Below are 17,313 nucleotides of genomic sequence, written 5' to 3' on the forward strand. Positions count from 1 at the left end.
TGGGATACCAGATAGCAGGGAAGTAAGGTAAGCATATCACCTTATTATACCTTATACATCTAAAACTTTGTTTTGCTCATTTTTATTAAGAAGGTAATTTCAGGTTTTATTTCTGCGTATATTTCTGTGGATGATTTCCTCTATGACCACTGAAAATAGTATAATAATTAAGGGGATCTTCGTTAACACAGATGCAGCCAACAGAAATTTAATTCTACTCTACTAAACTCTACTAAACTCTCTTTTTTGCTGTGTGTGCCCCCTCTTGATAGAACTCTCGTCCTCCCATCCTGTCCTAAAGACCACTATTACTGGTATAGAAGCCGAGGGAATTCTCCGAATAAAAAATGAGTTTGGTCTGACATCCCACTTTTTGAACTCAAACTGAAAGCCAGCTGTAAAAAAAACACAATTTAGTGCAAGTATTTAATATATTGTTTTTAAATACAGCTGTTATTAATACCAACCATTGCTAGTTGTCTGTATTTGTACAGAAGCACACAAAAAGATCAGGGATCAGAAGCATAAGCTCATCCAGATCTTATTCCTTGCATACCACTGTCAGCCTAGCACAGTAAACATATAGGCAACAATGTGGAGAGTTGACCTCATCATTGTTTGGTTGCTCCATAAATGTCCAATCAGAAGGCTTCTCAAAGCATACACATGGTGGCTTCTCCTTTTCCACCAACTAAATAGACCATCAAGGGCAGACAGAAATGTGAGTATGCGGTGCAGAGGGGAGGACTGAAGTGAACTTGCTAAGCGAAGGTTTTATTTTAGCTACGTTGGTTAAAAAAATCAGACCACTAGCTGGGGTTTACTCTAGGAGGGAGATGGGCAGCCTTTACTTTTCCCTATAATTACCTTTAATCAAGATAGGTGGAGAAAATATTTGCTTCTAAAAATAGGATGCTGGATAAGTAGAGGATACAGTGCTGCATTTTTGGTGTGTCTTTTAGATCTGCCTAGAGTTCAGATTTGAAAAGAAACCCAACAACACACAACTGGTTATAGTCCAGAATTTGCAAATTGCTAGTATCTTCAGTCAAATAATATTTATTACTAATGATAATATTTTGGTATATTATCATCAGCTGATCTTGTAATTGAGAGAACTGGTATTTAATACCAGCCCTATTATCTCAGAGCAATGAAAGTCATTATACATATAACTTACTGCTTTTATACAATTAATGTGTTTAATACACAATACATTTTATGGTAATTTTGGTTCTTGAGAAAGTGCTGTGATCTCTTTTAAAATCTGTTGTATAAACCTAAGGGGAAGTTGTTTTTGCACAGCAGCTGCTACTTTTTTCTTTTTGGTATTATTAGCCCTTATCAGATCTCTTTTATGTCTATGGAAATAAATAACACTACTTTTGTGGGGACCTTTTGCCCCTAACTTTCAGGGCTGCGTTGTCATGTCTAAATTTTTTGGATCTCCTCAAATGTCGCCTTCTGCTTTGTGTGTTTGATGGTATCAGAATGATAACAGCTGCAAAAGACCTTTGGTGTTTTCTGCTGCACAGCTCCTACAGCAGTCTAGTAAAAAGTGGATACATGTATTTTCAGTAAACACATTTGATGGAATTATTGCAGTGTTTACCTTTTTTGCATTGTAACGTTCACATTTTTACAAGCTTGCTCTGTCATTTAAAGTGAACTATTGTATATTTAAACGCCAAAACAAAAATGTTATTTACATTGCTTGACCACAAAAAAGTCTCTTAGCATGTGGAGGCAGTGTTGTGATCTGGGGTTTCTTTTGTTGGTCAGGTTTCCTCCCTGATGGCATGACCATATTCCAAGATGATAATGCCAGGATTCATTAGGCCCAGAATGGGCATTAGTTTTTCAGGGAGCAGATATTATTTTACACATGGATTGGTCCACAGAGTCCAGCACTTAACTCCACTTAGAACCTTTGGATGTGCTGGAGAAGACTTTATGGAGGTCTGACTCCCCCATCATCAATACAAGATCATGGAGTAAAATGAGTACAGATCTGGACAGAAAAAATGTTGTGAAATTGCATAAGCTTAATAAAGGTTACCATGTGCCTTAATTAAAGCTAAAGAAGCTCCAACAAAATATTAGAAATATTGGACTGTGTGACTGAGATTTTTGGGTCCCAGACAGTGTATTTCAGAGTTCCTTACATGTGAAGTCTACAATAATTTTATTTCCCCTAGTCTTTAGTGTCACAGTGCAGCACTGTCAGCTCAGTACAAGAAATAAGAAGTTCACAAGATTTCTGGTGGGCCGCCATGAATTCTTTAAAACAAAATGCTTGGTATATTTAAGAGATCAACTAGTAAGATAAGAAAATAAGTACATTGCTTGAGTGTTTAGATTAGACAATAGATGAGGCTCTCACTGGCTCAATTTATTTGCTTAGGGCTCATTTACATTAGTGTGTTATACCACATGGTATGTTAGGGCAGTCCATTCATTTGAAATAGAAAAATCAGACCTGCTCTGTTCTCAGGAAGACAATGCAAAGCAGTGTGTTTCACTGTGATGCCAGCAAAGGTAAGTTGATGTCTTGGAGTGCCATACAGAAAGATGCCCCAATGTTATTGCCTGCCTTACCATAGGGCTGCGGTGTTAATGGGTCCTTACATTACACTTGCTATTATAGAAATATTTGTTTTTATTTTTTACCTGAAAGTTGACCTCCATTGCAAGAAAAATCTGTAAGCCCCAGCTATTGCATCTGATGCTACTGCAACTCAGGCAGCAAAGCCTAACTAATCAGGAAAAAAGGAACACATTTAGATACAACACTCATCAAGCCTTTGGTGTGGTCCTCTTGTTTTCTCTACACATTTCAGTGTTCATGCAAACTGTCCCTTGTGTTTGGCAGTTGTGCACTTCTTAGTATAGTCTTAATTTCGTACTGATGTCGTTAACCTATATATTTCTAATGAGTAAATAAAACTGCCATTATGCATGACACACATACTCCTGTTCTGCAAACCCTGGATTGACATATAAACCTTTCAAGTAAAATGTGCCCCTTGAAATACTGGGAATGCAAAGTTAAACAAAAGCCCAGCTACCCTGCTAAATGTCAAGGTGTTGTGAGTCAGAAAGCTGTTCATTTGCATTATCCTCTCCGCCAGAGATAAGAAACTGGAAAGAGAATAAAATCACAATTACGGATGATATTTTCACTGAATTCAGTTGTAGTCTTTAAGCATGTTATCATGTAGATCCACTTTCTTATTTATTTTTACATAAAGTATATTGAAATCCAAAAACAAAGACCTAAAGGAGACCTAAATCCAAAAACAAAAAATCAATAGGAGGTGGTACTAATTGACAAAAGAGATATTTAATGTTTTCTTTTGTCAAAAAAAGCTCAGCTTTTTGTGCCGCATATAGAGTCAGCCATGGGAAACAATGAAACCCCTGTGCACATGCAGGAATTACATCATCAGTGGCCAACCAATAGCCGAAGAAGATTGCTGTAATCTTGGAAGCTGGCCATTGAGTCTGTGACGAAGATGGTGGCCTCCACTAATGTAACAGGGCAGCTGCATAGAAGTAAGTCTGTGAAATATTATTTTTGAAGTCTGTGCAATAATAAACCCTCACCACTCACAAATGAATATTGTTTCTGCCTATATTGCAGTATATGTGGCAGTTGCATTGGTTTTCCTTTTAAGGCTATGTACATTTTCATTCTACAAGTACAGAAAAATATGCCTCAGGTCTTCAACCGAAGTATACTTGTGTGTGTTGGTACATCTGAGATTTTAAAACCATCTGCTGCACTGTATGAAACAGCAACATATATTTCGTAGTATTTTTGCAACACGTTTACCTTGAAATATCCTTCTTACACCATGACAAATTAAAATATCCCTCTGTTTCCAAGACAATATTTCTGATCCCTGTGTAAACAAAACACTGGCTCCATTCCCTTCATTGCATCGCTAACCCCTCTGTCACCATGGCAATAGCACCAATAACTCTACCACCATGACAACAGTACAATATTTATCAATTGTCTGGGCCAGTGTTTCTCAAATTTTTACATGGGGGGACCATTGAAATAACTGTCAGGTCTTATGGAACCCTTGCTATAATAAATATCACACTCACGAAAATTAGTGTGGTGGTCAGTGGGAAGAATGACTCTTACATTGCTGGCCAGTTGGAAGAATTTTACCCTTACATATAGCCAAAAAGAAAATTGTTGTCACAACTGACATGAGAGGCACAAAATAATCATTGCTCAAGGAATCCCTAACAGACTCTGGAGGAACCATAAGGTTTTACCGGAATCCTGTTGAGCAACATTGGTCTACATAATAAGTGACTGTAGCCTTGGCCTAGTATCCTCTACAAGGTCACCTAAGAAAAGAAATTGATTTAACTAATAAAGCAGATACAAGTAGACACCACAGCAATACTGTAAGTCTAAACATTTTTAAAAAACATATACAGTAAAAGACTGTGAAGATAATTAATATCCGGTTAGAAGTTACAGGTAATAAAGGCACACATACACATACATACAGAATACATGACATAAATTAAACCACTCTATGGAGTATATGGTAAATACTAGCTTTAATAAAGTTGATTAATATTGCCTTAAAAAATATGACAAATATATAGCCCAGAGTATATTGTGTAATTTGTTGCATACGTCTAAATGGATACCTGGCATTGTAGAAGCAAAGCACGAAGCTGGGCAAGCCACAATGGCTCTTGGTTCTGTTCCAGTTCAGGTCGCTCTAGAATCTGAGGATCCGAGTATCTCAAACGTTCTCCAAGCTAAAAGTATTAGACACAAGAGATTCAAAAGACGTGATACCTTTTCATGAACATGACATTTATTTGGTCATTTCTTGGTGTTAAAACTAATCTCCAAGCATGTTATTTTATTAGAACCCATCCTCCTATGACTGCACTACATAAAAAAGGAAAACTCTTGTGTTATCCTTTCCCAGAGCCATGTAATCTCAGGTTTTCTGGTAAGTCACATTATCAGGTTGTGTGTTGCTGTTCCTTCTCATCCCATCACAAATCTCCTTGATGTTAGCTATCTAAAAACCATGGGACCTCTGCTTCCTAAATACAATTAAATTCCTATAATGTTCTTACAACCAAAAGCCATACCTGCCTATTCCTATTCTTCTGTAGAACGTTCACTTAGCTGTGCATGTGCAACATATTATAAATTCTCTGTATGCATTGGTGCTGGAATGAATGAATTCCCATGAAAATATGAATAGGAGGTGAAGATTCTGAACCTGGAAAAAGACCCAGCAGAGATATTGGCACTACAGTAGAAGTGAGAGGGGGGAAGTGTAGTCTCATTGCTGCCTCTGACTACTAGTCTCAAGAGATTTTAGTAAGATTTAGTGATGTCACTATGTACTCTTGTTTTTCTTGCTGAAAATGCTGATTTGAGGAAGTGAAGCTCTGACTCTACCAAGATGGAAACATTCTAACATAGTACAGAACAAAGTATGGCAAATCATGAGAAAAAGATGTCTGCAGAGAAACCACAGGCAATCCTGATGACTAGTAATTTGTCCTTTTTTTTGGGCACAGCTTCAACAGATCAGTTCATCTTTAAAGTACACATACACATGAGCCTTCACCCAAATCAGCTAAAATAATTAAACCTACTCATGTGTCTGAGTGCCAGCAGACTATAGCAAACTATAGCAGACCACTTCAGCCAATTGGGCATTTATTGGATCTGACTGCCTAATCTCTCTCTCACTCCCTCCTTTCTCATCTATCAACATACATATACAAACTCAAGCATCTTAATGTGTATATGTGTTTATGCGACAATGTTATAAAATAAAAAGATCTTTTAGCAGTTAAATTGTGTCTGCAACACCAAAGAGCATATTAAACAGAGAAATAATTCTTAGCATACTAATTCTCTTGTGTGTTGTTAGAACAAAACATATTGTGGTTGCTGTATCTGTTGCAAGTTGTGGGGACATCCACCTTAACCTGAATTTTTGTAGCTACCAGTGTATATTGCTTGAATGTGAATTATGAATGCAGCATGTGCGATTTGAACACATAAAGGGAAACACACCCTGGAGACCAAGAGCAATCATTTCCCATTTTCAGTGAAAATGCTGGTTCTTCAGCTGGAAGCGTTAAACACATTTTACTGCAAGCCATTTGAGAAGAGAAGTCATTAATGATTAATGTTTATTCCCAGAAGTTTTATGTCAACAGGGAAATGGCAGAATTTCTGCTTAAAATGTGCAGGCAGCTTCCTTCTAAAATAATGTTTAGCTTTAAAGGCGCTGGGCTTTATTATATATTTGGAGAAGAGCAGATGGCCTGTTTTCTACAGTTAACTCCCATTGACAGCAATAGAAATAAAGAAGAGGGAAAGTGCCATATCAGCTTTTCTGCTTGTACAGTATAAGGGCTATAATCTCCAAAGCCAGATTGCTGGTGCTTGGATATCTAAGGATGTCTGCAAGAGCCTGAGTCACCTTGATTAACTCTGATATCAGCACTGAATATCCTGAGCCGGAGGAGAGAAGGGCATAGGCAATGCATTCGCAGTAATGAAGGGCTAGGGATGTCAAGCCATAATCCAACAGACGAGTGGCATACAGGAATTTATACACCTGCAAAATAAAAGACAACAGCATTAGGTATTATTGTCTGACCAAGGTGCTTCACTTGCTTTCAATTATCATGAAATGGCCTTCAATAAGGAGGGACAAACTGCTATGTTGATGTGTAAAGTGCAGTAATCCTCAGCAGCCAATGAGAATTCATCGCTTACTGATCAAAGAACGATAAATGGAGATCCTAACAGATAAACACTAGCCTAATTTTTTGTATTGTCCTAAAGGAAATGAATTCGAACAGAAAGGGCAACATGCCACTGCTTGTCTAATTACAGTTCTTCAACCTATGCTTTCATATGACTTTTTTCATATGAGGTATAAGTTTTATAAGGTATTTAATATGCCCATACACACATACTTAAGTAGGAATCAAATGTATAGAGCTTTTTACCTATTCCATTGTGTTGCTGTGCATACTTGTACACACACAGATATTTCATGTTAATGTGTGTTGCATTTAAGGTGTCCTACCTATATTGAAAGGGCAATATACTGGAAACCATTTATAAACCATTCCTACATTACTTAGCAAGTTTTGTCAGCTACTGCACACATGTTTTGGGGTACAGTAAAATGACTGGAATGAGGCCAACTTTAAACTTTCAGTGCATACCAGAAATTCCCAAATTCTGAGCTTCAATCATCTTTTGAAAATGTATATACATATTACTTGACCTCAATTTATGTGATAATGCTATAAATCCTTATTCTTACTTTTTGTATCTTGGGATCAACTGTATTTATTTATCAAATGCAATGGCAATGTTTTGCTTGTTATGGCTTTGGGTTTACTCAGGAACAGTTTTCTGAGAATAACTGCATCCATATATTTTATTAATTCTATAAAATGGTGCTTCATTAGTGATATACATTTTTGTATATGTGCTGATATCCCTGATGAAAACCTGAGTGTTTGAAACACATTAGATGCTATTTTGTGACATCTATGTGGGAAAAAAAGATAACAACTGGAATTTTCCAAGCAGGTGTGGTGCTCAGTTGAAAAGAATCCATTTTACGTTTGATCTATGGGGATTCCTAGTGGTAGGGCTGACAGATAGAGAACTGTCTATCTCACTATGAATAGGTTAAATATTTTTACTTTTTGAAGTCCAGCGCTCTATATACATACTATCTTCCATAGGCAAACACTGGAACATTTGGAACAAAGTGAGGGAAGAAACAAATTAAAGCAGCTCACTGTGGTGAGAAATAAAGAGAATGATTGTCTATGAAGAACCTATCATTAACAGGAACATGGCTTGCATGCAGTTATATCGATTATCTGTTGCCTGATGAAAAACTAGTGTGTAGACCATTGGGCATTATTCCTAAGAGTTTTATTCTCAGGAGAGAAAAGCAGATCAAGGTATTGTCAGGCACAGTATGATGAGAAGTAATGCAGCACAGGGCAAGCCCGACTGTTACCATTACCATACCACTAACAGTAGGTCCACTTTACAACACAAAATGGTATTGTACAAGATTTATATTGGGTCTTTTTAGGAAAATCTTGACAAATTAAACTGGGCATAGGAATTCAATAAAGCATAAGTTACTGCCAGTTAAACTACTATGTCAAAAAGACAGATGAAGATATATGAGGCAGCCGAAGTGACATGCAATTCTGAGATTTTCCCAAAAATGTGAAATGCTTTATTTCCATGTTTGACTATAATGTGAATTTAAATTAAGGATAGCTTGATACAGATATCAGAAATGAACAGTTGTCTATTTTACTAGCAGACAAAAAAATACTTATGGAAATTGTATGAAGATTAAGTTTAAGCCTGTAAGAAAGTTTTTAAATCTCCCTATAGGAGAGACAGCAGAATGTTACTTGTGTGGTGTGTAAGTAAATGCAATGTAAAAACATTTTAAACACTGTTACAAATTTAGCATGATGTCAGTATGGCGGCAGATAAGTGACATAGTTGATTACATGGGCAACATTTATGTGAAATGTTCTCTTATGTATTTCAGTAACAAGCTCTCTGATTCTTTTACACAACAGTAAAAAGAAATTCATCTGGATTTTGCACACCAATGAAAACGTTTTAAACCTAGCTTGCTTCCTAAGGGCCAGTTTTCATGGACACTTGTAAAGTGGAGAGGTTACCAACCCCGCTTATAATTAACTTCCCTAGCTGTACATTTCTTTCCGATTTTATGTGTCTAAAAGCGGTACATTGTTTTTCATGAAAATTTATTTTACAGTATAATATAATAGTATGAGTATATAAAAGTTTGAAATACAAAATCATCTAAACATAATAAATTAAAAAAAATATATATATATATATTTTTTTACATTTAAAAAATAAATAAATATTGTACTAATACTATTATATTATACTGTAAAATAAATGTTCATGAAAACAATGTACTGCTTTTACACATTTAAATCCAATGTATTGCATTCAATACAGTTTTTTTGTATTGAATGCAATACAAATGGATTTTGAATTTCCCGCCCCACTGGCAACGTACACACCCACAGACGTCACTGGGAACTCCCCGGTGACTCATTGTGTGCAGAAGACGCCGGAGGAAAAGGAAAGAAGGCAGGGATTGCGGCGATGGACGGCGGCGAATCAGGTAATGCTGTATTTACTATTACTTCCCATGGGTTTACATATCCTGAGTGTGACTCGGGGTTTCCGCTTTCAGCAACTTTTTTGTACCCCGAGTCACACTTGGAATTACCGCTAGGGAGGTTAAGGCTATCTGCCAGACACTGCATTCAATAGGCCTGATTTATAAAAGCTCTCCAAGACTGGAGAACCTAGACTATCATGGGAGAACCTGTGAGATCCAGCAAACCTGGAACAGATTTCATAAAAAATCTTTTGCTATTAGTTGGCAAAAATTTTCAGTCCTTGACCAGATTCATTCCAGTTTGTTAGATCACCCATGCCCATCCATCTTCTCCATTCATGATATATGAGCAATATATGAGCATATATGAGATGATGGCATCTGCTGACTACCCATGAACCATCTATGTGAAATTAGAATGATGGTCCGTCTTCTGCTGAAAAGGTCTGCCTGACATCCCTATAGAGGATTTTGATCTTAAACTCAAGGTCCACAAAATGAATGGATAACAAAATGCTGCAGAGTTTTACTGTGTTTGCACATTACCCTGCATTACAATGATGCATAAATGTGAGTCCAACCTGAATGACCATACATCACCTATGCAATCATGTCAGATATTATTAAAACAATGCTACCAGACTCACACACAAGGTATGTAATTGTTCATCTAATGAGAAATAAACACAAAATTCCACCTCAATATGTCATTTTTTAGTAAGGATATGGCCTTTTTGTTTATTTTTAAGACCTTTTTAAGACCCAGTGTACTGGAATCACACAGTTTACTGCTCCCAGGCTTATGGCAAACTGCTTCTATGCTCCAAGGAGTGGACAACCACTCCACAGGTCATCATGTTTGCATGCTTTGATTAGTTGTTTGCAGTGTGGTTCTTCTTCCTGGGAGGAAACAGCAATCACACACCCAGAAACAACATGCCACATCCAGGAGCCACAGCAAATTTGTGCACAAAATGTGTGCGTGGTTGAACCAAAATTAGAAGCTGATTGCACATAAAGGCAGAATCTTGCATACAACTGATTACTAGCGTTTGATTAATGATGAAAATATCAATCAGATGAATTGCTGAAGAGCAAAATAGAAGTGGATCAGTTGTTGGGTTCCAGGCTTTAGATTTACTAACAGCTAGGCAGTGACAGAGCTTAGCTGAAAGACATTACATGGATTGTATAGATAGACCACTGCACTCTACAGCTGTTGGCAAATCTAAAGAAAGGATTGTAACACTAGGAGGTAATTTTAGTCACATACATACACAATGGAAAATGTTGATATACTCAATAGATAGGGACTAGTCATTCGGAAAATTAACAAGGATGACAAAGGGAATTGCAGGAAAATAAATACTAAAGGGTCACATGCAGAATAAATGGCTCTAGCTTGCAGGTACCTGGAATGAAGGAACAAAATGGCTAGGTTTTCCCAAACGTTGGCAGTATTCCAGGATCTCAGTACGCTGGATGTTGGCCGTGCTGGCAAACTTCTTAAACGTTTGGCTGAAATATACCAACAGGAGATACTTATAACCTACCAGCATAGAGGGTATGGTAAAGATGGGGGAGAGTAAACTGTACCCAAAGAATACAGAAAAAAAAAGAAAAAAGTTTTACAAGTGGAAAAATACAAATATAACAGAACACTTTTACAATTAGCCATTCATGAAGAAGAAATCTATAGAAAGACATTGCCCTCCAGTGGTATAAAAAATGATTGCTAAGCTAAAGATTTTATTTTTCTTGGTATTACAATAATTCTAAAAACGCAAACCCAGGGATTTAGTAAACAATTGCAAACTTGAGTTGGAAGACTTGACATTGTAACAACTGGAATTCAATAATGACCTGCAACTGCTTACAAGTATGTGCTGGCGTATTCAGTGAGTGTTGAACGGCAGCCAATTCTTTTTGCCAGTTGGGTCTTTCGTTTAGAGAATTTTGCTAATGTTTATCAAAATGTGGCAGATGCAACAGATACAAACAAAGAAAATAAAATATATCTTATGATGTGCTAAGGCCTGTCAAAATCTTTGTGGTTACAGTATATGCAAACCCAATGTCCCTGATTTATTAAAGCTCTCCAAGGCTGGATAGAATACACTTTCATCAGTGGAGCATTTGCTAGAAAAAAGCAAATGACATTAAAGAAATCCATTCCAGGTTTGCTGAATCACCCAGCTTCACTGATGAAAGTGTATTCTGTCCAGCCTTGGAGAGCTTTAATAAATCAGGCCCAATGGCTCTAATCATATATAATGTTTAACATGCTAATTTATTTTAAAGGATTTTTCAGCATTGTCTAAAGATGCAGCTTTCAGTAAAATGAAATTAAATTGAATGAATGATCATACCCTGGGTTTTTCCCTTTCTGATTTATAATAAACCTATACAGGGGACATGAATGGCTTGTTGCTCCATGTGCAGGGCCAATTGCCAAGCAATAATACTAATACATGGAATGATACATTGCTGCAATTGTTATTGTTTGCCCTAGTAAAATGTAACACACCTCATTCCATAATAATATTAATATTATTCATAATTCCATTGACATAAATACATAAGCTAAGCTAAATATTCTGCATAGCCTCAGAAATGAGATTGTGCTTACACATCCAAGCTCTTTTCAGTGTCTATGGTCACCTTTATCCTGACTGCCTGTTAAGGAATCCCTTTTCCTAGCTCTAGTAAATCAAACACAGAAATACAAAATGTTTTAATCATACTGTTTATATGTATGCTTATTATTGAAGAGTCTATCATATTTCTCAAAATTACAGAGAAATAAATGTTATGTTTTGTGTTGTCACCCTCATATATTCAGAAAACCCTTTGTTTCACTTTGAATTCTCTTGACGCCCACCCCCTCGTTATGCAAACCTGCTTTCTGATCTAAATTTGGCTCGAATGAATGGGAACACGCCTGTGAAAAGAGCCCAAACCATCCGTTTTGGTGTTTATAGGATTCAGCCCAAAATAGAGCTGTAAGCCGTAATGTGGAATTATGCCCCACAGAGCCTAACAACATAGACACCTGACTGTGATGAATGGGCCAGCTGAGAAAAACAAGGGCCTTGGCGCCCACCCATATTTAAATCCCTCATGTATTTAGTTGGCCATTTTCAGGCTTTCGTTTGTGTGTCGGAGAACCGTACAACATTATCCTAATTATTTTGTATGATTAATAATTGTGCTGACAGAGCAAATTCAGGCGCCAATGATGATCTCACTCCATAGGGTCAATTCCACTACAGCCTGACTGGGGAAGGACTGAAATATAATAGGATGGGTCTATTAAATCCTAGAAAAACCACTGTGTCTTATCTTATCTCGGATTCTATATTAAAAGGATGTGCATTTAAAGCTATGTACACACGGCAGATTTTTATCGCCCGATAATCGGCATCGGCCAATTATCGGGCGAAAATCTTCCGTGTGTACAGTCGGTGTCGTCCATCGTCCGGACGACCGACCTGCCGGATCCACGGACGATGGACGACAGCCGATCGTAATGAAAGGGAAGGGGAGAGCGCGCAGCAGGGTGCCGCTCCGTCGCTCTCCCCCCTCCCCTCTCCATAGAGCATGAACGGTGCTGTATGTACAGCATCGTTCATGCATCTTGCAGCCCCTTGTCGTTGGAAAGGATCGTGAAAGATCCTTTCCAACGACAAAAATTGCAAGTGTGTACGCAGCTTAAGAGTAAAAATCTTAGGCTGTAATAGATAAGAATATTTCATTTTAACCAGTGAAGTTCCAGTGCCTACACTGATGATTTAGGACCCCTTTACACAATGGGCCTGATTATTAAAACTCTCCAAGGCTTTTGAGGATACACTTTCATCAGTGAACCTTGGTGATCCAGCAATGTATTTCTTCAAAGTCATTTGCTATTTGCTATGTTAGCTATGCAAACGTTTTAAATCCTAGACCAGATCCATTACAGGTTTGCTGGATCACACAGTTTCACTAATGAAAGAGTATCCTCTCCAGCCTTGGAGAGCTTTAGTAAATAAGGCCCAATGAGCAGTACCCCGATGCACGATCCTTTCCAACGACTAGCCCTGCACGATGCAAGAACCGTTCTGCTCTATGCAGAGGGGAGGGGGAGAACGAAGGAGCGGCACCCTGCTGCACGCTCTCCCCCTCCTTTGCATTAGGATCGTTAGTCGTCTATCATCCGTGGATCCACCAGGATGGCTGTTCAGGCGATAGACGACTGGCGCTGTACACACGCCGGACGAACCGTTGGACGTGTGTACGTAGTTTAACACATGAAAAAGAAAAGTGATACTATGCCTTTAACAAACAATAAAGTACTTAGTAACTTTTTACTATCTGCCAACATCTATCAGTTTTTTTTGTACATTTTAAAGAGATACCACCAACATGCATATTCAACATGGCTACTCAACTTGTGAGTGCTCCTCTCCCAATCCTTTTCCTGCCACAACAGGTAAAAGTAATTGGTGCCTACAGCTTTGGGGTTGCATGTGACCTCCCGCCATATGATGGTGCTTGGGCCTAGAGCGAAAAGCATGCCAATGGACATAAAATGAAAACATAGGCCTGAACACCAGCTGCCATTGAATATTCTGGAGACTGTGGCAACAGTGAAAAGAGCAGAGGGGGAGAGTATGCAAGGTGAGTAAATAGTAGTTTGGATTTCTTTGGTTTGCACTGAATGATGAGTTGGGAGAATTTTTAGTGTGATTTATGAGGGGATTTTTCCTCACTAAAGAACACAAAATGTAGGGAAACCTATTGACTGCACATATGTATGAATTGCATACTACTCACAACCCAACTCATTTGTTGCCCATAGCTCTGGGCCAAACCCGCTGAAGTCTGGTTAGCTTTGGCCCACTGATTTCCAATTTCTGGAAACCAGTGTTGAAAGAAGAAGACAGAATCACTACATAAGTAATTCTGTCCAGCATATTTATTGGTTTCTAGTGTAAGAAAGATTATATTAAAGCTGCGTGATTGATGCTGTGTTTCTGTTCCCTAGCAGCAAACCAAGCAATCCACATGAATGAAAAACCTGGAACGAATGGTTCCCAGCTATTGTTGAATTTAACTTGTCTTGCTTCCGTTCCATCCTGACCACGTATTCTGACCAACGGAAGTTCCAGCCTGACCACAAAGGACTCGTTTAGTGTTACCATGAAAACCTTTTATCTACTAAAGAATTCCAAGTATGAATGGAATACGTTTAGGCATAGCAGAAAATCTCTTAAAGAAAGTTAAAACTTACTTTTGATTGCTCCCCAACAGAACCAGACGGTCTGACTTTTCGTAGAACTGGCCAAGAGGGATGCCAGCTGTCAGGTAGCAGCAGTGTCCAGCCTCTGTGAGGCCTTTGAGTACTAAATAATGCATAAACAAAGTCATTTTAGTACATGTTCTGCACTGAAAACAGAAAACAGTTATCTACATTACTTTCCTATCTGCACAACAAAAGCACAACACGGAGTAGTTAAAAACTGATGACCACCACTCCATATCTTCCCTCCTATTGTGTTACTTCTCCCACCTCCTAGATTGTAAGCTCTTCAGGGCAGGGTCCTCTCCTCCTGTGTCACTGTCTGTATATGAATGTCATTTGCAACCCCTAATTAATGTACAGCGCTGGGTAATTTGTTGGCACTATGTAAATCCTATTAATAAGAATAATGTCCCAAACAACCAATATTTCTTTCGATTTTCTAAACTGTAATAGGTAAAAAAACAGATGGGATCTAATTTGCTAGTACGGTCCACACCTCCACCTTCCTATGCACTTTTATGATAAATCTTTTTTTATAGATAAGAACCATAATATGTATATACCCTGCATCATAAATGTTGAAGAAGCAATCATCTGAGTAGTCCAGGTTACCTACAGTACAAATGTTAGGCAAGTATTATGATCATAGAATTATTTTTTTTTAATATATTAGTGTTGGGTCAACACTATATCTATAGATCATGTAGTTCCATGTACAATATATCATACATTTTTTGAACAAGCCTCAAACTTTTTAGGACTGATTTCACCCTTTTTGCATCTAATTACTGTTTTGACAATGAAATGCAGCATGTGTGGTTTTGGAAGTAAGACTCTGCTTTAGATTGTAAAAAAAGGAGCTGCAGAGACAGAACTGTGGAGAATTCATTGACTCCCCTCAACAGCCCTGTTGTCTTCCTGAGTACAAAATCCTTTAGTGAATCCAGGTAGAATGACCTAAGGTGATACTGCAAATCTAAGGTAGCTGAACTAAATCAGTTTGATAATGTGGCACTTTTCTCCAGCATCAAAGAGTTTTTTTTTGCATTGAAAAAGTTGTATTGTTTTATATTTAAAAGTTGTATTGTTATAATATTATTTGTATTTAGGTGATATCATTTTGTTTTGCCTGGTCTCCATAAAGCAATGGATTGCACCATCCATCATTCCACAATAGCTCCACGTTTGATATGGATGATATATTGTTATGATAACAGCACAGCACACATATCTGACACCCACTACGTAGCCATTGCACAAAGAGGGGTGCTTGGCTGTCAAAACAGCATTGGTTATTGGGGTCCTTTTTTCTACCTGGTCTGTTTGTTATTACATGCTATCTACTTTTATTTCCAAGGCTGTCATTACATAGCTTGCTGCACATGTATAGAAGTATCTTCTGCCCTAGTTAAGTATTACTTTGCTATTTATTTCAGTTAATTACCATTACTAATATTTTTACTATTGTTAGTTTTGTAATTGCACAAAACTAACAATATGACTATCTGTACTGATACTGTGGCTATGCATAAAACACATATATGTTTGTTATTGCATGAGCGGAGCAGGATCATCCACAAGGCAACCCTAAGCAGGTACCTTTGACCCGGCAGATGACCAGGGTGTACAACCTTCATACTCCTGAAATAATAAGGTAATAGCACAATTGGTTAGAGCAGTGCACCTGTCTGCCTCAAAGGAGAATGCATTAGCAGCCAGTTGCCCCCTGATAGGGGTCCATACCAGTATAGATAGAGTAAATTTATAGGCTTCTACTGTGCTTTTGCAATCCCTATAGATGTCAAAAAGCTGGAGGGCTAAAGCTGCTACCTTGCATGTGGCTCCATTCTGTTTTACTCCATGTGTGGGTTCCACTCCTTAAAATAAAATGAACCATAACACAATATACACCTACAGTTATGATGAACCTGTAATGTATTTAGCTAAAGGTTCAGTTTTAAGCAACAGCAATGTGCTATTGCTGTGCTACTGTAAAATGAGATTATTATTTCTTAAACCAAGAAACCATGTTTCTTTTGAATAGAGCAGGGAAAGGTTAAAGCCTCTATCAGGTTTTAATTGTCCATTGTGTATCATAGGTTTACAACTCTAATGAAGGGAATGTATGAAAACCCTAAAATGTGTTACCTTTATTTACAGTAAATAAATAAAGTATCTTTAAATGGTAATCCTCCAATTTGAATACAAAGCTCACCTTTTCATATATTATATCCAGTATATATATATAAATCTACTATATCCTAACTTTATATAAGAATTTTTGCACTATCTTGTTTTGTATATTAGACCAGTTATAAGTGTGTGATACTTAATAGGTTTGGGTATGCACTGGGATTCTATTGATTCCTGTATTACTACAAAGAGAATTTACCCCTAACTTGCTGCCAGAAAAGAAGTGATGGAATAGTGCTTAAACTGGAAGATTGGGAAAGGATTAGACTCCTCATATTTTATTGTTTTCTACTAGTGTTTGTCAGTTGGTTCAGATCAGAGTCAATCGTGACTTAAGCTGCGTACACACGTCCAATTTTTATCGTTGGAAATTAACGACGAACGAACGATGAATGACCAATTGGCCAAAAATCGTTTGTAAAAAAAGTAACCAACGACGCCGACGAACGAGGATAGTCGTTGAAAATGAACGACCGGACCGGCGGATCGGATTGGATGACGATCGTTGACGATCTTAGTGTGTACGGTCGTTCAGTGATCGTGCATGTTCTGAGGATGCGCGATGAACGAACATTTGATCGATACAGACTGTATTGTGTG

General features: G+C 37.7%; 1 protein-coding gene across 5 annotated transcripts in view; it reads right to left on the bottom strand.

Annotated features, from left to right (window-relative positions):
- The window catches only part of SEC16B (SEC16 homolog B, endoplasmic reticulum export factor), a 111,040-nt gene that overhangs the window by 47,020 nt on the left and 46,707 nt on the right, over positions 1 to 17,313 (bottom strand). For all 5 annotated transcript variants that reach the window (XR_011921907.1, XM_072419738.1, XM_072419740.1 and 2 more), the window contains 4 exons: positions 14,509 to 14,620; positions 10,649 to 10,754; positions 6,495 to 6,632; positions 4,681 to 4,794 (listed from right to left, as the gene is read on the bottom strand). Coding sequence is in view for 4 of the 5 variants with exons in the window: in XM_072419738.1 (XP_072275839.1) it covers positions 4,681 to 4,794; positions 6,495 to 6,632; positions 10,649 to 10,754; positions 14,509 to 14,620 (470 nt within the window). In the remaining variant the exon portion in view is untranslated. The remainder of the gene's footprint in view (positions 1 to 4,680; positions 4,795 to 6,494; positions 6,633 to 10,648; positions 10,755 to 14,508; positions 14,621 to 17,313) is intronic.

This window comes from Pyxicephalus adspersus, chromosome 8, assembly GCF_032062135.1.
Source record: "Pyxicephalus adspersus chromosome 8, UCB_Pads_2.0, whole genome shotgun sequence".
Classification (NCBI taxonomy): domain Eukaryota; kingdom Metazoa; phylum Chordata; class Amphibia; order Anura; family Pyxicephalidae; genus Pyxicephalus; species Pyxicephalus adspersus.